We start from the raw sequence: 23,177 nt of genomic DNA, 5'->3' as shown, positions 1-23,177 counted from the left end.
ACCAGAAATTAAAGTTATTTGATTAAATTCGTTTAATAGTTAACATTAAGTCTAAAATACCGTATAAAAGTATTAACTGCTTTGCAAAATTTTCAGATTTCGTACTTTAGAAAAAAAACATACTCCAGAAAAAAACCGTTTTTTTCACGGTTTTTTTTTTCAAGCCAGAAAAAAAACCGTTTTTTTGCAACCCTATGAATAATCATAGTTTTAAAACGAAGAACTAGTAGCCGAGCAAAATATAATAGGTGAAACCAAAGCTCATCGTCTCCGTTGGCTAGGTCACCTTGAAAGGATGAGTGAAGATCGGGCAGTCAAAAGAGCCTAGCTGGGAAGACCGAATGGACGCCGTTCTGCTGGTCACCCAAAATATCGTTGGGCGGATAGAGTGGAGGTTGACCTCTGTGAGCTCGGCGTCGGCGAAAGCTGGCGCGATACCGCTCAAGACCGAGCAAAGTGGAGTGCTCTTGTGTTGGAGGCCAAAACTCATTTTGGGTTATCGCGCCAGCCAAGTAAGTAGGTTTTAAAACGAACCCTTCTAGTTTTCACTTCCTTAAATACTAGCACATGCACAGATCTATCACTTTCAAATTGTAAATATTCTATAAAAACACTACATCTACATGCAATATGCTTTACGTACAGCAGTTTCGTAAGCATTAGCATAAGAACATCAAAGTCACTGGCCTTTAAGTTACTACAATAATAAAAATACGTATACAATAAAAAGGCGTTTATAAGTACCCCTTACAATATTAAGCACCAAAAGTTAATAGAACCTTCAATGTGGTTCTGCAGTCTAGCATAACAAGGCAATACTTATTTAAATGCAATGTATGCCACTTAAGACCCATAAACAAGGACTGTTCTTAAGAGGGCTTTCGTGTGAAAAACATTGAAATCGCAACCGAGCGGTTGATCATACCGTGTATGGTATCAAATTAAAGGGCTTTGCGAGTAGTTTACAAATATATATCACATTATAGGACTTTTTCTACTTGGTCTAACAAAATATGAGAAAATGTCCAAAAGTGGTAATAATTGTACCGGTGAAGGCTCGTTTTCAAAAAATTGCCAAAAATAAATAATAGCAATTTATAATCACTAAGGCATAACAGCAATTTAAGTAAACGTTGCAGATTCATTAAATACAAAAAATATTTCTATGTGATGTAGATTTTCAAAGAAATTGTCACTTAATATTAAGTAATTTCTGAAAAAAAATTATTTCGTCTTAGCCTCGTTTACTCTTTTTTTAAACCTTATAATAAAAATGTAGTCTGAGAAGTTTGTAGTACAGGGTATACGAATTATAAATTTACCTGTTTTAGTAATCAAAATTGTCCAAATTTTACAAATAAGATCGACTAATTCAGCTCTATACGTGAGTTTTTCTAAACGTGCTTTAGAGAAAAATTCATAATTAATTTAGTGACTTGGTTTTCAAAAATCCAGTCTTGTAAAAATTAAGATAATAAGATGCTCTAACTGAAATTTGAATTAAATAAATCTATTGGATAACGGAAAGTGTAGTATTTCACCGACTAAAACTATCAATTTTACATTATTTTGACGTTTTTTTTGAAAGCAGCCTTAAACTAAGAAAGATTAATCGTAATCATATTTCTTAATAAAAATCCTAAAGTTATCTGACTGATTTTTTTTTTCTTAAAGTTAGTTTTCAAAATACACACTGCCTTTTCCTAACTAAAAGTAAAAAATCTTAATGGTGTACTTTAATTTGATAAAGCGATGATGTTGTCATTGTACCTAAAAATATTTATGTATCCAGATATTATTATGTTGATTTTACACAAGCAGTATGTAGCCGTAGTACTAACCCTTTAAAATGTAACTGTTGTGACGCTCATAATTAAATTATTTGGGCGTAAATTACAATTAGGACTTAACTTCTTTTAAGATTTATAGTTAGGGTTGAAAGGAGGATTGTTGGAGCTGTCATCAATCGGGTTTTCTGAAAAGGAAAATGCCATTTAGTATGTATGTATGTACTATATTGCATAATACATCCAGGAATGTAGGGAATAAAGCATAACCTAACCACAAAATTAAAATTTTGAAAAAACCCCCGACTGCGACATAGTGGACTGATTTTCATGAAACATGGCTAAGAACACTCCCGACTAACTCAGCTTTCAGACAAAAAAAAACTAAATCTAAATCGGTTCATCCGTTCGGGAGCTACGATGCCACAGACAGACACACACACAGACAGACAAACAGACAGGTAGACAGAGAGACACGTCAAACTTATAACACCCCTTCGTTTTTGCGTCGGGGGTTAAAAACTAATATGAATTTGAATTTATCGCGATAGTCACCAGTAGATCCATTATTCAATATCCATGTAGCATAAAGCCAAGGGTTATAGACCGTATACCTGAGAGCTAAAAGCATGTTTTCGTTATTTAAAATTATGGACTTACTTTTCTCATCAGAATCCGGCGTAGCTGGAACCAGACCAGGGGCACTAGCGTTGACAAACGGGCTAGTAGGCTGAAAATAAAAAGATTTGTTAGTAGTTTTTTCGGCATTCTAACATTACTATTTAATTCCTTCCTTGTGATAGTTGTGATATCTTTGATGTGTTAAAACTATAAAATTAACCAAAGGGTTTGGGTAACCCCATTGAAAAAGTCACAATATTATCTTAGCTGGAGACTCGTTCGAAATACTTAACCGTCTTAATTTCCATTTTAAAACATGAGCTCAAACTTATGCATTAAAAACAAAAAGAAAACGATAGTGGTAATTATTTTTTTAAATCTTACCCCTGTAGGATATGGCACGTTCGCTCCAGGCGGCAGTAAAGGCACAGCGGAGTACGGAGGGGGATAGGGCGAAACCGGCTGCGCATTTCCTGGGTACGCAGAGTTACTTCCAGGATATGGAGGATTCGGGTACGGAGATACAAGATTTGAGTTGGGGTATGGACTAGCGTTCGGGTAGGGTGGGTTCGCGCCAGGGTATGGGTTACCACCGGGGTACGGGTTACCCGGGTTACTAGGGTAAGGACTAGGAGCAGGATAAGGCATCGGCTGGTTGACAACAGGACCGAAGTGGGGCGCGGCGTTTTGATAGTTCTCTAATTGTTTTGGCATTTGGTCTTGCATTGGGTTGGGGATATTGTCTTGGTAGCCTCGGAGGGGGATGTTGCCGACGACGATTCGGCGTCGCTCTTTGCTGTCTTCGTGGCAGCCGTCTGGTGATACTTTCACCTGCGGGGAAAAAAAGATTGATTACCCTATCCGTTAGTGTACCCTCCTTATGGACGTCAGGAAACGCGATTGGCTGCTTAATAGACGCTAGGAATGTAAGACTGTAATATATATGGTTTCATTAAAGTAAATAGCAAAAGGGTTACCCTATGCCTTCGCTGCTTTTACACTGTGGTCTAGCTAGATACATATTATAACCCGGCAATAGTAAATGCCTGAAAAGATTTAACCATAGGGTTTCATAACGGTAATTAGGGTTACCCTAAAGATCTGATCACGAAAGTGTAGTCGATATTAATTTACCGGCAAGCAGCCACATTGTACAAGTCTATGGTCGGCATTTCCATCTCCACGGTCCAGGTTCAATATGTGTTGTTGAAAAGAGGCCGGGCTTGTTTTCGCTGCTCTTACTTTGTATGCACTAAGCAGCTACATGTTGAAGTCACAAATAAAGGTAATCGCCAGGAAATATTTAAAGATAGGGTTTTAGGGTTACCCAAAAAGTCTTACCACGAAAGTGTAGTCGATATCGATGTACCGGCAACCAGCCACATTATACAAGTCCATTGTCGGCATTTCCATCTCCACAGTCCAAGTGCGAGACGTGTTGCCAGGAATGGGACCCTTTTTTAGTTTAGCGACTGTGTCCTCTCTGGTCTTAGTGCCGGGGCGGTGTGTTGCGTGAAAGACAGTGTTCTGAAACAATGTATTCTATTATATAAGGCCATCCACCAACCCGCTGGGTGGACAGCGTTAAGAAGGCCTGCCAGGGATTGACACAGGCGCCTATTATTAGAACTGCAGAAGACCGTGATCAATGGAGAGCTTTAGTGCGCAAAATAACGACCTCATGTGGTCGCGACCCTTTAGCCATGAGGAACCGAGGAAGAATAAGAAGATTATAAGGTTGGGTTCAAAATTAGGTAGACGAATGAAACGAATGAGTGAATGAAAATATCTATGTGTGTGACAGATTAACCATAACCAATAAACTAATAGCTCTTCTCTTGACAGTCGACTGTATACCGAATTACCGATGCAGGTGTCAGTGTCGCTAACACAATAGTCTTTTCGTTCATTCCATTCATTACAGCTTTTGTGTATCAACCTGTTAGGGACCGGCCACATCAGAGCGTCGCGTGTCTCGGGGCGCACAACGCACGTCTGCGCCACGCCGCTTCAGTGTAATTCAAAAAACGTCTCCCCAGTAGGTACATTGTGTATAGGAAGGACGTAAGACGCGCCGCCAAGCGGCGCGGCGCGCGCCACGCCACCTGGGGCGCGTCTTACGTCCTTCCTATACAAAATGTACTGAGGAGACGTTTTTTGAATTACATTCAGGTGGCGTGGCGCGGACGTCCGTTGCGCGCCCCGAGACACGCAACGCTTAAGTGGGAACGCTGGCTTACGTATTTTACTGTTTTGGTTTCGATGAAGCCACAACTAACTGGATTTTACTGGAAGAACTATTTCTTCATAATGGCTGTTCTTTTTTGTCACATATTTTTTAAATTACGAACTGCTATTTAATCTAATTAAACAAATATGACCACAGGAATTATTTTATAGTTCTAAGAGTCAAGAAATGCCTAAGTTTTTGAAATTGAGATTAAAATCAATACAAGTGCCAAATCTCGAGAGAAGTAAACACTTTATAATCTTATACCTTAAAGCTTTGTATTAAGGTTTACAAATTGTAAGTTGAACTCGCTACTTATTAATCCCCGAGTCGCCTCTACAAATGAACTGCAAGATAAATTAACAATCGCGACAAAACAAGGTCATTAAAAGATTACAACCAAAATGCCGACCGACATTAGTAGATATTTCTGAGATTTATTCGTAATTAGATCTCAATGAGTAATAAGGTCATTAGACATAACTACATAATTTTGCCTAATACAAGTCATACTAGTTATGAAAAAAAAGCTGCACTTTTGGATGGAAGCAAGCCGCTTTGCATGGTGATAGTAGACATCATTGTAAATGATTTTTTCCGAGGATATCGAAATTTCATCCCTTAGGAAGCCGAGCGTAGCGAGGTGTTTTATGAAAATTAAAAAAATTCTATCCTTTTATTGTGTAGTCCGATTTTGACAAAACGTATCTCAAATGAAAGGTATTAATTTGTGTAATTAAAAAAAATACAAAGAAAAAAAATTTGAAAGAAAAGTAAGAAAAAAATTAAAAAAAAAGTAAATTTACGTCTCGCACTGAATAACTTCAAAGAATGACAGACAAAATGTACAATGTCGATATACGAGTTTTTTTTAATCGAAGTCAGATAAATTTGTAGTTGAAAACTGAAGACCGCATTGAAATCGGATTAGCATTTTTTAAGATACAAGTTGCCAAAGTTGGGAAAGATCGCTTTATATGGCCACTTTGAAATTCCTTTGCCAGAAAGTCAGAAATAATATGTTTTTCTGACACAGAAAAATACATAGTAACAGTACACATCAAAATAAAATTAAAAATTCCGAGGATATTATAATTTCATCCCTTAGAACGACGAGCGTAGCGAGGTCGGTTACGAAAACCGAAAAAAAAATCTCTTTGACAAAACATGTTTCATTTGAAAGGTATTGCTATATGTAACTTAAAAAAAAAATATTGAAAAAAATGGGAAAAAAAATGTAAGATTGAAAAACACCTTAATTTTCGTATCACTCTGAATAACCGCAAAAAACGGTAGACACGGTGTATAATTTCGATATATGATTTTTTAAAATTAAAGACAAATAAATGCATGATTATAAACTAAAAACCGAATCGAAATCGAATCAGTAGTTTTTAAGATGCAAGTTTCTAAGGGTAGAAACCCTTAGAAAGACGATCCAATAAAAAAAAACTGCCTTTTTTTGTTTTTCGTAACAGACATCGCTACGCTCGGCTTTCCAAGGGATGATTTTTTTATATCCTCGTAAAAAATTGTTTATTATGATGTCTATTACCTATGCATACTTTTAACTGTAAGAAAAATATAATGTTTCTGACTTTCTGGCTAAGGAATTTATAAGCGACCATATAAACAAACTAAGCCAACTTTGACAACTTGCATCTTAAAAACTACTGATTCGATTTCGATTCGGTTTTTAGTTTATAATCATGCATATATTTGTCTTTAATTTAAAAAAATCATATATCGAAATTATACACCGTGTCTACCGTTTTTTGCGGTTATTCAGAGTGATACGAAAATTAAGGTTTTTTTTAAATCTTACATTTTTTTTCCAATTTTTTTCAATATTTTTTTTAAGTTACATAAAGCAATACCTTTCAAATGAAAAATGTTTTGTCAAAATCGGACGACGTACAAAAAAATGAGATTTTTTTTTCGGTTTTCGTAACCGACCTCGCTACGCTCGTCGTTCTAAGGGATGAAATTATAATATCCTCGGAATTTTTAATTTTATTTTGATGTGTACTGTTACTATGTATTTTTCTGTGTCAGAAAAACATATTATTTCTGACTTTCTGGCAAAGGAATTTCAAAGTGGCCATATAAAGCGATCTTTCCCAACTTTGGCAACTTGTATCTTAAAAAATGCTAATCTGATTTCAATGCGGTCTTCAGTTTTCAACTAAAAATTTATCTGTCTTCGATTAAAAAAAACTCGTATAATATCGACATTGTACATTTTGTCTGTCATTCTTTGAAGTTATTCAGTGCGAGACGTAAATTTACTTTTTTTATTTTTTTCTTACTTTTCTTTTAATTTTTTTTTCTTTGTATTTTTTTTTAAATTACACAAATCAATACCTTTCATTTGAGATACGTTTTGTCAAAATCGGACGATACAATAAAAAGATAGAATTTTTTTAATTTTCATAAAACACCTCGCTACGCTCGGCTTCCTAAGGGATGAAATTTCGATATCCTCGGAAAAAATCGTTTACTATGATGTCTACTATCACCATGCAAACCGGCTTGCTTCCATCCAAAAGTGCAGCTTTTGGCCAAAAATTCTCCATAACAAGTATGACTAAATGAATTAAGTAATTAAAGTGAGACTGGTATACATAGGTAGGTAACGGTAGATACAGTTATGCCAATTTATTTAAAATTGAGAAAACATTCCTCTTTATGTTTACCAAATTAAATGCTTGTGCGTATTTTTTACGATATCATTGCCAAAATGCTATCCGTGAGTAATTTTTGCGACATCATTGCCAAAATACTATCTGGGTGAATCAACTTTTTCTTGCCTTTTGCAAGAATTACCCTTACTTATTATTAGGTCTACTTTTGTGATTTTTAACCTTACCATCGTGAATAAAGATCCTTATTTCACGTATACCAATTAGGGAAAAATTTAAAAACGATTCATTTTTAGGGTTCCGTAGTCAACTAGGAACCCTTATAGTTTCGCCATGTCTGTCTGTCCGTCCGTCCGTCCGTCCGTCCGTCCGTCCGTCCGTCCGTCCGTCCGTCCGTCCGCGGATAATCTAAGTAACCGTTAGCACTAGAAAGCTGAAATTTGGTACCAATATGTATATGAATCACGCCGACAAAGTGCAAAAATAAAAAATGGAAAAAAATGATTTATTAGGGTACCCCCCCTACATGTAAAGTGGGGGCTGAATTTTTTTTTCATTCCAACCCTAACGTGTGATATATTGTTGGATAGGTATTTAAAAATGAATAAGGGTTTGCTAAGATCGTTTTTTGATAATTTTAATATGCAACTAAACGTGGTGGTACATACAACGTGGAATTGCAACACGAACTAGCGAATGGATTCTAGGGTTGAACTACGAGCTAGCGAATGGATTCTATGGTTGAACCACGAGCGAAGCGAGTGGTTCGAAAATAGAATCCTGAGCGAAGTGAGTAGTTCAAAAATAGAATCCTGAGCGTAGAGAGTGTTGCAATACACACGAGGTAAAATAACTTTGCATCCCGTGTGTAACACATAACTTTTCACCTCACTAAAGCGAAGAAACACGCAATATAACCACAAAATTAAAATTTTGAAAAAACCCCCGACTGCGATAAATAGTGGACCGATTTTAATGAAACATGGCTAAGAACACTCCCGACTAACTCAGCTTTCAGACAAAAAAAATCAAAATCGGTTCATCCGTTCGAGAGCTACAATGCCACAGACAGACACACATACACACAGACAGACAGACAGACAAACAGACAAACAGACAGACAGACAGACAGACATACACACAGACAGACACGTCAAACTTATAACACCCCTTCGTTTTTGCGTCGGGGGTTAAAAAACAACTGGAATATAATTGCACAGAAATAAGTCAATTTGCGTTTATTACAATTTCCACTATGCACCCACCGACACCACAAAAGTTTCAAATTAAGAATCAAGAAGAAAAATCTATTTGGGTGCGTTCCGTTTCACGTGTTTTGAGATCGCAATGTTACTTAAGGTGCGTTCTGAATAAGTACAGTGGAAAAGTCAAAAATACAATTTTTTGTACGATTTCAAGTGTTTTATGGTAAAATCATGTTATAAAATTGTTTGAATTTAGTGTTTTTAGTCGGATACAATTCGATATGAAATTATTTTTACGTTCACATCACATGATTTGTTAAGACAATTTAAGCACAGGGAGAAAATTGTCCCGTCTGGGACATGCCTTTACAAGAATTTATATTTAAAAAAGTAACTAATGTCACGTTCGGATTTCAAATATTCTTTGCACTCTTGTGGATAAAATGCGATTGTGCTATCTGTTTTTAAAGAATAAAAAAGTCCTTTCCGAGCTAGTGAGGTGAAAAATAATATGTGACCCAGTGGAAGAGACACTTTTTTCATACAAAAGTGAGGGACAGCTATGTCCACTGGGTCACTGCTCAAAACAAAGTTATAAAATAGGAAATCCTATAATTACATGTTGTATTGCGTAGCTAGTATATTTGTCTTTAATATAATAAGTATACATTAATTAGACTAAATCCCAATTAAATTTTCTGACCACATGTAGTCGAAGTATGCGAAATTTTGCTGGCAAAGAAAAGTTGATTCACCCATCTGCACTTAGTTATCTTTATTCAAGCCGCCCATTGTACGCCGGCGCCGGCCGGTTAGATGACGTCACCGACGCAAAAAAAAAACACGATCGCGAAATGAATGACATTGCAATACGGCGACCTTACACATTCGTATACAGTGTGTGGTAGGATTGATAGGGATGTATATCTATTCCAAGGCGAAAAAGTGCCTACAGATAATATAGAGCTAAGATGTTTAGATATAATATATGCCAGCATGATTGCCGGACGGTTCATAAACATTTCATAAAATAAAATATGTATTTTAAAAACTCACAATACTGTAGGTAGACACTACTGTACACTTTTTGATGTAGGTATGTAGTTTGCCTACAGTCTTTTTAAAGAGTAGAAACTGTCTACAGTTTGATATCTTTACCAAAGTAAGTATATACAGTAGGGACGGGTATGGTATGGGTAGGTTTGCTTTCCCTTTTTTACGAACCAAAACTAGTTTTGCGAGATTGAGGCCACGGTTTCATTAAGGACATTGTAGAACCTACCTAAATATAAAATACATAATATCTTACACAGGCAATAACTACATTTACAGTTTGCTGGACCATTTTTGCTGCTACCTGTCAAATTAATGGCGCCTACTTAAGTTCCGATTTTTTTTCTTCCTACTTGATTTATATTACTACAGTAAAATCCCAAAGGCAAAGGATATCCGAAAGGTAACACACGACACGACAACATTGTAACTTGACTTTGGAATGCACTTTTGATAAGAAATCTTTCACTGCATGCAATGCATGATGCACGAAGTATCATTAGTATTGTATTGCAATGGATCGATAGACAAATTACGGGGAAGTCCCGATAGGGATGACGACTACATTAAAAAACCGGCCAAAAGCGTGTCGGGCCACGCTCAGTGTAGGGTTCCGTAGTTTTCCGTATTTTTCTCAAAAACTACTGAACCTATCAAGTTCAAAATAATTTTCCTAGAAAGTATTTATAAAGTTTTACTTTTGTGATTTTTTTCATATTTTTTAAACATATGGTTCAAAAGTTAGAGGGGGGGGGGGCGCACTTTTTTTTCCTTTAGGAGCGATTATTTCCGAAAATATTAATATTATCAAAAAACAATCTTAGCAGACCCTTATTCATTTTTCAATACCTATCCAACAATATATCACACGTTGGGGTTGGAATGAAAAAAAGAAAATCAGCCCCCACTTTACATGTAGGGGGGGGGGGTACCCTAAGAAAACATTTTTTTCCATTTTTTATTTTTGCACTTTGTTGGCGTGATTGATATACATATTGGTACAAAATTTCAGCTTTCTAGTGCTAACGGTTACTGAGATTATCCGCGGACGGACGGACGGACGGACGGACGGACGGACGGACAGACGGACAGACAGACATGGTGAAACTATAAGGGTTCCTAGTTGACTACGGAACCCTAAAAAATGGCATTCTGTTTAGTCCGTCAGTTAGATCGTCCTAAAATACTGAACACATATTTTTCGCTTTTTCTAATTAATGAAAAAATACAAAGATATAGAGCGTCAAAATCACTTCTAAGTAAAAATTGTACCTAGGCGTGACGTCACGCGAAACTTCAACGCACTGTACCGTCGTCATTTTTCGTTTACGAGAAAAAAGAAAAAATACGTGTCTAAAATTATTTGATAATCTAACTGACGGACTAATTAGTTATTTTAGTCTCGCCTATTGTAGAAAATAATGTTATCTAAGATAATTATTTATTTATTATTAAAAAAAAATACATGTATTAGTAATCATTAAAATATTTTTAATTTAAATATTATCATTACAAACGATATTAATGTAGTGACGTGTCTCTTTTCCTGGTCCCCAATGTCCCCATCTATGGCCCGGACTTCACAAGGTCCATTTTCTCAATTCTTTCATTTTCATTAACACTGGCTTTGAAATATTGAAATAGGAATGGTCTGTCTACGGCAATATGCCCTTTTGGGCAGCTTCCCTAAGGATAACACAAGGCCCTTGGTACACAAGGATAAGAGCTGTGACTTAGGAAAAGAAGTGGATGTTGTGTTACTGTAAACCGTTTTCTTCCTGTAAATAGCTGTAATAATTATCAGTTCAACAGCAAAGGAGGGGGTGTCAATGTCCACATTGCCCTTATTTCACAGCTGACTTCCATATAAATCATCTGTCCAGGGCAGTAACCCCCTTTGGGCTTTACTAAGGACGGCCGGCGTATCCATCATACTAGCCCAGATCACACACTATAGCGCCTCCAGAGCGTCAGGCGTCTAGTCATCTACATAATTGATGTTCGATGCAACGTTTGAGTATTCAACGATCAAAAGACGCGCGTGTTTTATAGTTACCTGTTCAATAGCAAAGGAGAGGGTCTCAATGTCAACATTTCCCTTGTTCTCGCAGCTGACTACAATAGGAATCGTGTGTCCAGAGCAGTAACCCCCTTTTGGGCAGCTCGACTAAGGTCATACCCACCATTCTAGCCCAGAACACACACTAGCATCTCTAGAGCGTCAGGCGTCTAGTCATCTCCATGTCTGCTTCTCGATGCAACGTTTGAGTACTCAACGATCAAAAGACGCGCGTGTCTTATAGTTACCTGTTCAATAGAAAAGGAGAGGGTCTCAATGTCAACATTGCCCTTGTTCTCGCAGCTGACTTCAATAGGAATCGTCTGTCCAGGGCAGTAACCCCCTTTGGGCAGCTTGACTAAGGTCTCGCAGGCACCGCGACTCATGCAGCAACAGCAGTAGGTGTTGCTCATCTCGATCTCGATTGGTTCCTGTGGAATGATGTCGGGTTATTGTCATGCCAACATTCAGTGCCTAAGGGACCGGTCACATCTAAGAGACGCATGTCCTGAGGTGCGGAACGGACGTCCGCGCCACGCCGCCTGAATGTAATAACGCCACGCCGCCTAAATGTGGCGCGCGCCGCGCCGCCTGGGGGCGCGTCTTACGTCCTTCCTATACAAAATGTACTGAGGAGACGTTTTTTGAATTACATTCAGGCGGCGTGGCGGAGACGTCCGTTGCGCGCCCCGAGACACGCGACGCTTAAGTGGGAACGCTGCCTAAAGGCCCGTGGCCGTGTGATGACAGGTTTAGAATTTTTATACACCCCTTCCGTGGATGTCGTAGAAATCGACTGTGGAATATGGGTTTAATTATGGTGTGGAAAATAGGCAAGCAACCTGTCACCGCAGGGTTCCCTCTATTTGGCATAACTTTAATTGTCCGAAACGATTTTCGCAAAACATACTTCTCATGGGTCATTATTTCAAGGGGTTCTAAAAATGTTCAAAAACAAAAATGCTCTTTTTGATTAGTTTTTTGTTTATTATGGATGTAGTCAGATATACAAATCAAAGTTTTAATGGTGTTAGAGATCAAAAATAATTATTTATGTAAAAAAAACTCAAAAAACTATATTTAGTGGTAACGAAAGTGACCGTGATGACCACGAAAAATAACACTTAATCAGATTTTAAGCCTTTTACATATACAATAGAAATTACAGTTATAACATGATTTAGGAACCATCGATTGCAATCAGTCAGGTAGCAATGAACTTGACATAAACATTGCACGTTAATTAAAAAAAATAAAAATGACTTGCTCACGAAAGTGACGAATTCAAATCATCACTTTAGTTACCCAACTTAGTCTACGCCTTAACGTCTGAATTCAATCACTGTAATTGAATCAAATATTGTTTTAAATGTGATACCTATTATTTTTAGATCGGTATGGTATGCATGTTGTACACTTTCATATCAAACATCCCGACTTTTAGTTGAATTGTCACTTAGATGATTTTCGAATAAGGTTTTTCCGAGTAAAGGTTTTCCTGTGATCGCGTTGTTCCAGAACGTTACGGTGTATTTGTTTAATAAGCTTATTTTCTCTTTTTTGCCAGCAGATATCTACAGATATCGATGTCTTCTAAATAAAACTTAACTATGTCTTATTTAATCTAAGTTTACTAATCGATTTCGTTTTTCCTTGGGTATATTGTTTTGATCTTCATATTATTTCCTTTTTCAAGCTTTTCTTTGCTCTTTTAAATTGTTTTTTGTTTTTTTTTCTCTTATCTGTCATTTAAATTTACCAATATAGTGTCTAATATTTGCACCTTTCTTCTTAAATAATCGACATAATCGTGTTTTAATTTTCTGCGATTTTTAAGAGTCGCTTTTTTACCCGCAGACGCGCGCGTAGGGGACGGGTTATATTCTGATATTTCACTTTAAGGTGGCGTTTCTTCTCTAATAACTCTTTTAGTATATTTGGCTTGTTTTGCTTTATTCTATCCCCGTAACGTTTAGCTCGATCCCTCCAGTTTTTTTTTCGCGTAGCTTTGTATTTAAACAGTTTTTTTTTTTAATAATAATCCATTTTCTTTTCTTATTTAATACCTTTCTCTAGCTTACTACCTTACTTCTGCTATGAATGACATTAGCATCCGTTTAAATTTTTTCAGACATTTTGGCTTAATTGAACTGTAAAACTTATTTTATTAATTTAATCACCAAAATACTAATATTTACCACTTCGTACTATTTCTACATATAGGTGTCACACATGTCAAAGTATTATAAGCATATATCTTACAAAGAACTTTAATTTAATAATTAAATTTAACAAATTCATCTCCCGATGCATCATTTTCGTGGTCAAAAGTCACATTAGTGTCCGACCACGAAAGTGACTTTTGACCACGAAAGTGGCGGATCACGAAAGTGACGACCACGAAAGTGACGACCACGAAAGTGACGATAGTCTGCTTTAACGGATTTATACTGAATAGTTTTTAAGTTATAACGGAATTACATGGTCGACGTGTAAATTAACCCCAGAAAGCATGAATTAAGCATATTAATATAATTTAATAATTAAACACTTACCTAAACTTAAGTCAACAAAAGTGACGCACGATCTTTGACACAGACTTGACAAGATACAATATCATTTTATTAATCATAAATGATGTCCGTCATCGGTGTCCAACTATTTACCAAACTTTTGACGCAGAGTATCGGTGCTGCTAATGTATTTAAAACGTATAAATACTACGATGTGACCAGTTTTTTTGCCAAAAATATTACTAAATATGAGTGACCACGAGAGTGATGATGGTTTTAGGAACAAATTAAATCATGTCAATATTGATATTCATCATTGCTGTATTTTTTGTGCTTTTGTTTTATATATAGCCAACTTACTTCCACATAAGTATATACACCGTGTTTCCGGTAACACTCAAAACCTCAGACACCCCAACTGATTTTTATTTTTTTAAACTCATCTAGAGTATTCATCTTTTAATCTGATGGTTACTTTTTTTTAAATTGAATTTTTAATTTTCTGTACAGCTCTACTTGACTTTTAGCTCTACACTCAATAAAATAATTGCTAACTTCCACCATAAACCATAAAACTATTTATTTGTGTACGTTACTGCAACGACATAAGGTTTACCAATAGACAGCTAAGATGTCATTGTAAAACACTTTAAAGCTTTGTCACAGTAAACTTCAAATTGGACAGGTAAGCAAATTTAAACCCAATATTCAAAATGACAAGGTTGTAATTAGGTACGAGTTCAATTTGTTATGACTTATGATAAACATTAAGTTTAAACTGACAAACAACGTCAAACTCGTAGCGGAAAAAATAATCGTTCAAGTAACCAGCCAGTATTAATACCCCTAAATACTGAAAAAGGTAAACAACCTCTAGCAATTCGATATACACAATGTTGTCTTACGAGTACAATAGAATAGGCACTTAAAAAATAACTAATAATACAAATTTAAATAAAAATATTACCCCCATCAAGATATAGGTCAATCGATTCTACTCTCGATTCTGAACAAACTGTTTTCAGGTTTTTAGTGTTAAGTGAAACACGGTGTATAGTTAACATTGCGTTTTTGCTAAATATGTATTTTTAACAGTAGTGAGCAGTAGAAGATGTCTCATCCGAACTGACCACGTAGCGTGATGTTTATTACGTAAATCGGCAATTTCAGAAAAACATCTTACAATATTCTAAAAAACATTATTGGACGATAATAGTATTAACAAAATAAACACGTAAAGTTAATAAAATGTAATTTACTACGTATACTTTTCTGCACATCAAGTCTGAACACAGTTTCATGCATTGAAATAATGACCCTCATAATCGATTTTCGACGAATGTTAATTTGGCAGAAAACTTATTTGTCATAATCTAAAATAATACGAATATTACTTTGTCCGAAAATAAGTTCGCATAATTCTGTTTACGCCGATTGTTTTTTATGAATAAAATTAAATCTGGGCGACCGAGCTTCGCTCGGTTCTGTTAATTTCGTATCCTTGACATGTGTCGCCATCTAGTTCAAAAATCAATAATACCTACATCGAGCGAAAAAATTCTCAGCCTTAACACAACTACTCCACACGAGATGGCGCGCATTTCGCCACAAAAACTCAAATTATTTTTCTATTCGTTTTAGCCTTGACCTGTGTCGCCATCTAGTGTTTGCAATAAATAGTACTTACATCGACCGAAAGAATTCTGTCTTAACAGTACAACTACTGCACACGAGATGGCGCGCGAAGAACAACGCATGAAAACTCGAAAATTCGCGTTTTCCGGGACCTAAGGATAAGTTAGACCGATTTTTCACCCCCAAAAACCCCCACATAACAAATTTCAGCGAAATCGTTAGAGCGGTTTCCGAGATTGTCAGTGTAAATAAATAAATAAATAAATATACAAGAATTGCTCGTTTAAAAGTATAAGATTTGCATAATTGTATTTGGCATATTTCTTAAAATCCTATATATATCAACCCATACTAAATGCTGTCAAGAGAGTCGGTTTGGTTAGGTTAGAATGCGACCTCAACAAATACAACATTTTGTCAAGAATTTCGGCTAGGTTCGGTTAGAACTGCAACATTAATATAGTAGTATTACCTATGATAAAAACTCTGCGTGGTAAATTTCGACTAAACCACGTTATGCAGAAATAATTTATGCATAAAACCATTCGGCGAATAACCTTTATGCATGAAATATATTCGGACAAACAAAAATATGCCTAGACAAATTATGCGTAACTATACTATGCCATAACAGATTATGCGAAAGGTGAATTATGCCAATATAGATTATGCCAAAAAGACTTCTTAATTGTAAAATTATGCCAAAACAAGCGGAACCGTCACCGCAATATCACGAGGAGGCACGCACACCCAAAAGTTACGACAGATGACGCCACCTTATTAGTCCATTGCCCAGATAAAGAACTTCATACGTGAGAGCAAGATGATTTTTTTTTCTCTCTCTCACTAAATGACAGTAACATGCCTAGGCACTTGCACAGGCACCGCCTGGCGGGATAAAATGTCAGTGTGTCAGTGGCACCATAACTTTTGGAGTTTTATGTTTTCAATCCGACCCTTTTGGGAATATAGGGCGAGAGTTTATGTATGAAAGTTAATAGCGCTGATTAAATAATTTTTTCCTCTCGACCTGCCTTCCCATTGGCGATAGGCCTGATTGTAAATAATAGTAAAAAACCCAATTCTATTACTTCATATGCCTAAGTGGAAAGAATGTCGAGCCGTTGCTAAGTAGTCTATGGATATATCGTCAGACGACAAGAAAAACTCACTAACTATTAAAAGTAAGTATTTCAACAACAACCTATTTTAAATCAGTAAGTATGAGTACTTATTAAAATAAATATGGTTTACAACACAATGGCTATGAACTTAAGGTGGTGATTAATGAGTTTTGCTTGTGATCTGGCCTACAATACAAAAAACAAGGAAGGTGCCTCTCATTAAGTATACGTATTCTTATGTCAATACTTGAGGAAGATCTCAGCGGTGAAACCCGCAGTTCTTAATTATTTTCCTGTGTATTACCCAACCTATAATTGTACCTAACTTGTAATTGTCTCATTTTTAACCCCCGACGCAAAAACGACGAAGTTTGACGTGTCTGTCTGTCTGTGTGTGTCTGTCTGTGGCATCGTAGCTTCCGAACGGATGAACCGATTTAGGTTTAGTTTTTTTGTCTGAAAACTGAGTTAGTCGGGAGTGTTCTTAGCCATGTTTCATGAAAATCGGTCAACCTATGTCGCGGTCGGGGGTTTTCATTTTGTGGTTAGGTTAGCGCTGTTTTTCCTTTCGCTTTTGCGGCTCCAGCTTTGTACTGACGGTCACGTGGTTATATTTTAAATTATTTTCGCACGTGGTCGAAATTGTATGCCCAACCCAAGGCCCGTGACTTCTGGATCCGCCCTTGACCAACTCAATAAGAATCTAGATCTCCGTCACCCACCCCAGACTGTCCGAGACAGTAAACCACCAAGTAGATAAATACGGGATTTTAGAGATTGCAGGATAGTGAGGCATCTGAATTTTAACCCCCGACGCAAAAACGACGGGGTGATATAAGTTTGACGTGTGTGTCTGTCTGTCTGTGGCATCGTAGCTCCCGAACGGATGAACCGATTTAGATATAGTTTTTTTTGTTTGAAAGCTGAGTTAGTCGGAAGTGTTCTTAGCCATGTTTCATGAAAATCGGTCCACTATGTCGGGGCTTTTTCAAAATTTTAATTTTGTTACCTGACACCTAATACCATTAAACCAGACGTATGTACATGTGCAATGATAACTGAGTTATTTTTTTATTACTTATCTATGAGTGCAATATGCAATACGGGTCGGTAATTTACATGCATCATACCTCATGAAAATGTTACTACATGTAGGTACTATACTGTAAACCACCCAAGGTTGGCTTACAACTTTAGTGTTTTTAGGGTTCCGTACCAAAAAGGTATACAAACAGGAACCCTTATGGTGCGACTCTGTCCGTCTGTCTGTCCGTCTGTCACATTCCTAAATATCTCGAAAACTACTAATGCTATCAACTTGAAATTTGGAATAGTTATGAACATTGTAAACCTCTACAAATAGAAAGTATATTTTTTTTTTAATTTATGAATTTTAATTGTAGAAAATGGCCAAAATGAATGGGGGCAAACTGTAAATTTCAAGTTACTAGATCAAGTGGGATATCGTTAGAAAGAGCGCAAATTGAACGTAAATAAACTATTTTTTATAATTTTTTTGTTGTGGAAAAAAAAAGAATTTTGAAGGAAAATGTAAAAAAAAAATACCGTTCCCACCCCCCCCCATTATCTCCGAAGTTTACCAACTAAAAATTATGAAAATTTTAGGAAACATTGGTTTTATGCTAAATATTACAGGAAAAATATAATCGTGTTTGTCTCTTGGAAACTTTTTTTTTAATTCACAAAAAACTTTTCATATTTTACTTTCAAGTTACCCACCCTTGCGAATGTATATCGTACTTCAAATTAATAAGAGATGTTACGTAAACCGTCTTCTTTCCAATAAAGTAAAAACTGTTTAAATCGGTTAACATTATAAAGAATTATCCCTGAAAAACCAACATAGTATACAGGTCGCGCAAATTAGTTAGCGAATTCACGAAGAGATGGCGCTATACACAATAATGCTCATTAGTACCTATACTTTTGTCTTCTAGTCAAGTCATTAGAGTTATATGAAAACATGAGATTATTTTAACTAGGTAGTTTGAAAGAACTACCTAGATCATGACCAATCAAAGCACACAACGTAGGATTGAGATAAACGGAGAACACATCGCATATGTCCAGGAGTACCTTTATCTGGGCCAAATAGTCTCTTTCCAGGCGCGACAGGACAAAGAGATACAGAGACGCACTGAAAACGCCTGGAAGAGCTATTGGTCGATGAAGCACTTGATGAAGGGAGACCTACCTCTGTCACTCAAACGTAGGCTCATGGACATGTGCGTACTTCCAGTTCTCACCTACGGTGCTCAGACTTGGTCTTTGACAAAAGCTCAGCAGTCCAAACTCGGGGTTTGCCAAAGAGCTATGGAGCGCAGCATATTAGGTGTAAAGTTAAGGGACCGGGTCCGAAACACCACGCTGCGCTCTAAGACTCAAATAATAGACGTAGCTCAAAAAGCGGCTAAGCTAAAATGGGACTGGGCTGGCCACGTCTGCCGAATGCCGGACGACTTGTGGGCCAAGATAACCACGGAATGGGAGCCCCACGAGTCAAACCGGGGAACCGGCAGACCACGTCGGCGATGGCGGGATAACTTGGACTCCTTTTTGAAAGATTGGCCAGATGTTGCTCCAAACAGGGATGAGTGGAAAAAGAGGGGGGAGGCCTTTGCCCAGCAGTGGGACACATTAGGCTCTAAATAATAAAATAATAGTTTGAAAGAAAGTTTGTACGGGACCCTCGGTGGGCGAGTCCGACTCGCACTTGGCCGGTTTTTTTTTTATATCATAAGGACATTCTTACACAGATTGACTGAGGCCCACAGTAAGCTCAAGAAGGCTTGTGTTGTGGGTTCTCAGACAACGATATATATAATATATAAATACTTATATACATAGAAAACATCCATGACTCAGGAACAAATATCTGTGCTCATCACACAAATAAATGCCCTTACCGGGATTCGAACCCGGGACCGCAGCGTAGCAGGCAGGGTCACTACCGACTGCGCCAGACCGGTCGTCAAGTTCATCATAATGTTGATGATGGTATGTTTGCTACATGTTTGCTCACTTCAACAAGTATTGGAGCAGAATTTATGATTTTTATGAATAATAAAACACCACATTTTTAGTTAGCATAATTGGCGGCTTTATAGCAATCGACAAAGTGGGATGTTTGCACTCACAACACACACACACATGCACACTCACAAATATTGGGGGACACCTTACACTAGATCAACCTAGCCCCAAACTAATAGTAGAGGAGTTGTACGAGCATTTGTATGGGAGGGGTCATAATAATTCCCACAGAACCGAAGTTTGGTTTTTTTAGTTCTTTGTGTGTGTCTTTTTGAAATACTAAAAATATAGTAAAATATATTTGTGCAAAATGCGTTTTTTCGACCGCCAAAAGTTGTATGAAAAATTACTATGGAAAAAAATCCTAAAATTTAAAAATCGTCTCAGCAGGCCTAGCACATGATGGCCGCGAGAGTATGTCGCCGCGAGATAGACTACTTGTCCTTATGTCATTAATACGATTAGACAAAGACGTGTGATCTATCTCGCGGCGACATAGTCCCGCGGCCATCATGTGCTAGGCCTACTGGTATCAACTTATGGGGAATTAAGCGGCAAAAAAAAATTATAGCGTTAATGTTTAGCAAAAATATAACAATATTCCTCTATTTCGGTAAAGTAAAAACTGATAAAAATCATAAATTTGACAAAGAAAAGTGATTTAAACATAAATTTCAGCAATGTAATTTCTTTCATAGGTACCACACCATGGTAAATACGGGTATGATCCGCCTGGTGATAAGCAGTCACGGTAGCCTATGGCGCCTGCCACTCTAGAGCCTCCGCATGCGCGTTGCTGGCCCTTTAGGGTACCTTTCCACCAAAGTACAAACGGAACTAAATATTTTTTATCATAGCAGCACTTACATTTCTCATACATACAAAAGTGACACAATAGTTGGCACAAGCAAAACGGTTTACATAGATAATGGCGCCTATTGTAATAAGGCCGTATTTTTGTTAGAAATTCTGTTGAAAATATAGTTAGTGAACTTCAAGAATAATTATGGAGCCTTCTGTCATGGAAAGTTACATATGTTTGTTTACGATGATGAATTTTAAAAATCTACTTACACTGCAATAAGGATCCGCATTGAGATCCAATGGGGCTATGACACTCAGGCGGACCTTTTTCTCTTGATCAGTCTTGAAAGCCCGGTCCACAACCACCTTGATTTCGTACCGGATGTGGCCATACTCACCCTCGAAGGATGAGGGACAGTTTGCGGGTAGTGGGAAGTTGAATGGGTATTCATGTTTGCCTGGTTGTATTCTGTGTTCGCCTGTTGGTTACAGTTGAGATGTTACTTAACAACAAAGATACACATACTTCAGCATACACCAGGCCTAAGAGTGGTTTGAAAAGAACTGGTGCAGGTCATCATGAGAGAGTCACAGAAAAACGGACTTTAAGTTTCTATAGCAAACTCTTCTGCTTTTACTTCACAAAAGACATTTGGGACCTTCGAGTCAAACCCATAGAACAGCATAATTATTATTGTATTATTTATTAATAGATAATTGTATTTTTTCTACCCAGAGATTGGACTAATTTGTTATAGGTAGGTAATTTTTTTTTTTTGAAAATGACAAAATGAATTTATATTTTCCAACAATATATCACACGTTGGGGTTAGAATGAAAAAAAAAATCAGTCCCCACTTTACATTACCCTAACAAAACATTTTTTTCCACTTTTTATTTTACCACTTTGTCGGCGTGATTGATATACATATTGGTACCAAATTTCAGCTTTCTAGTGCTAATGGTTACTGAGATTATCCGTGGACGGACAGACAGACATGGCGAAACTATAAGGGTTCCTAGTTGACTACGGAACCCTAAAAAGCATACACAAGGTCCTCCTAAAATGTAATAGCCTGAAAAATTATTTGCAATCTATCAGGACAACATTCGTAAGTCAAAGTTTTTAATTTGCCGTACACAAGTTGTATCACTTGAAGTCATATATTAGGTACTTAACCTCGTAAGGCCCACCATAGTTAGTTTTCCCATTTTGAATTTGAACATTGTTCTATAAGTAAATTGGTACAAATTTCGTTTGTTTCAAAAATCAATGTATCAATGGAAATTCTACTTTATTTGGTTCGTGAAAGATTCAAACTCGATTGTAACAATATGTACATTGTAATGTACATTGGGCCTTAAGAGGTTAAATTTAAATTGTCTTACCACTTTCCCCTCCAACAAGGTAAATCTTCCTTTCAACATAGACCTCATGAGACTCATGTGTCTCAGTGTAGTGCTCTGTACGGTGCCCACCCCTGCCATCAGGGACCTGCCTCGAGTGTGAAGTTGTCCAGTGAACTTTGCAGAAACCTTTTATTTTTGCATATATACCTAAAATTGTAAGTAATATAAATGTACACTTCGGTAAATGAGGTAATTTTTTTGATTTGTAAGGAGATCACATTTTTTTGGAAGAAACATTAAAGCCGGCGTTATTATTATACACTGGTGAAAAGCGAACGAGTCCAAAAGCCTTGTTAGTCCGAGTGTCTTAATAAAAAAGTAATAATTGAATAAATAATACTAATCATGAGAATTGTTTCAAGGGATACAAATTCATTAAATTCTTATAAAATGGTCAGGAATTCTGCGTCCAAAATTCTTGAAACAGTTTATCCATTACAAAATTAAAGTTTAGGACTAAGTTATATCTAAAATAGGTAGTTTCATATTTTTATATTAAACCACAACAACGAAACAAAACCACGTTAAAAATGTAAATCATTAAATAAAATTATAATCAATGTAATCTCATTGCCGAAAACAACAGGTTTATAAGTGGCTCTGTATTATATTTACCTCGAAAAGTTTTCACCTTGTCTTGGTTAAAAACTAATTTTGCATGAACCGTCTGTCCAGCAAAGTATGACCCATTGTCACTGTCCAGGACGATTCTTCCTTCATCAAAACCCATGTTAAAAGTAACACAAACACAAACAAAAAGGAGCAAATAAAGAGCCACTCAACGACACAGCCGCCGACACCGGTCCCGCCCGCGCCCAGAAACCAAATTAAATTAATTTGACAGAAGTGACAGAACAGAACATACAAGATACAAAATTTAAAAAATAGATTTTTGACGTTTACGGTGTTACCATACCACAAGTTGTTTACAACTTCACTTACACAAATGAACATGAATTTAATGGCTGAAAACATAGGTCTTCAAATTATCTGAAATGAAGATTAAGATAATTTCAAAAACACTGACTGTGGAAATCGGT

General features: G+C 36.7%; 1 protein-coding gene across 1 annotated transcript; it reads right to left on the bottom strand.

Moving 5' to 3' along the window:
* Window positions 1-1,598: 1,598 nt before the first annotated feature.
* Window positions 1,599-22,947, bottom strand: LOC125234252 (arrestin domain-containing protein 17-like). Its single transcript, XM_048140459.1, has 8 exons — window positions 22,753-22,947; window positions 22,117-22,284; window positions 20,998-21,206; window positions 11,846-12,028; window positions 3,750-3,935; window positions 2,793-3,239; window positions 2,448-2,517; window positions 1,599-1,975 (listed from the first exon to the last, which is right to left on the bottom strand). Exons 1-8 carry the CDS (start codon window positions 22,865-22,867, stop codon window positions 1,917-1,919), a joined length of 1,437 nt encoding a protein of 478 aa, XP_047996416.1. The 5' UTR covers window positions 22,868-22,947; the 3' UTR covers window positions 1,599-1,916.
* Between the last annotated feature and the right edge of the window lie 230 nt (window positions 22,948-23,177).

The sequence above is a fragment of the Leguminivora glycinivorella genome, chromosome 15 (assembly GCF_023078275.1).
Source record: "Leguminivora glycinivorella isolate SPB_JAAS2020 chromosome 15, LegGlyc_1.1, whole genome shotgun sequence".
Lineage (NCBI taxonomy): Eukaryota > Metazoa > Arthropoda > Insecta > Lepidoptera > Tortricidae > Leguminivora > Leguminivora glycinivorella.
Note: the sequence above shows the minus strand (reverse complement) of the source record. Positions and strands in the feature narration are given on the sequence as shown.

Coding starts and splice junctions, on each gene's coding strand:
- LOC125234252 (XM_048140459.1), bottom strand. CDS start 22,867: ATGGGTTTTGATGAAGGAAGAATCGTCCTGGACAGTGACAATGGGTCA. Junction 21,207..22,116: donor CCTTGTTGGAGGGGAAAGTG/GTAAGACAATTT, acceptor TGTAACCAACAG/GCGAACACAGAATACAACCA. Junction 3,240..3,749: donor ATATCGACTACACTTTCGTG/GTAAGACTTTTT, acceptor TTTTCCCCGCAG/GTGAAAGTATCACCAGACGG.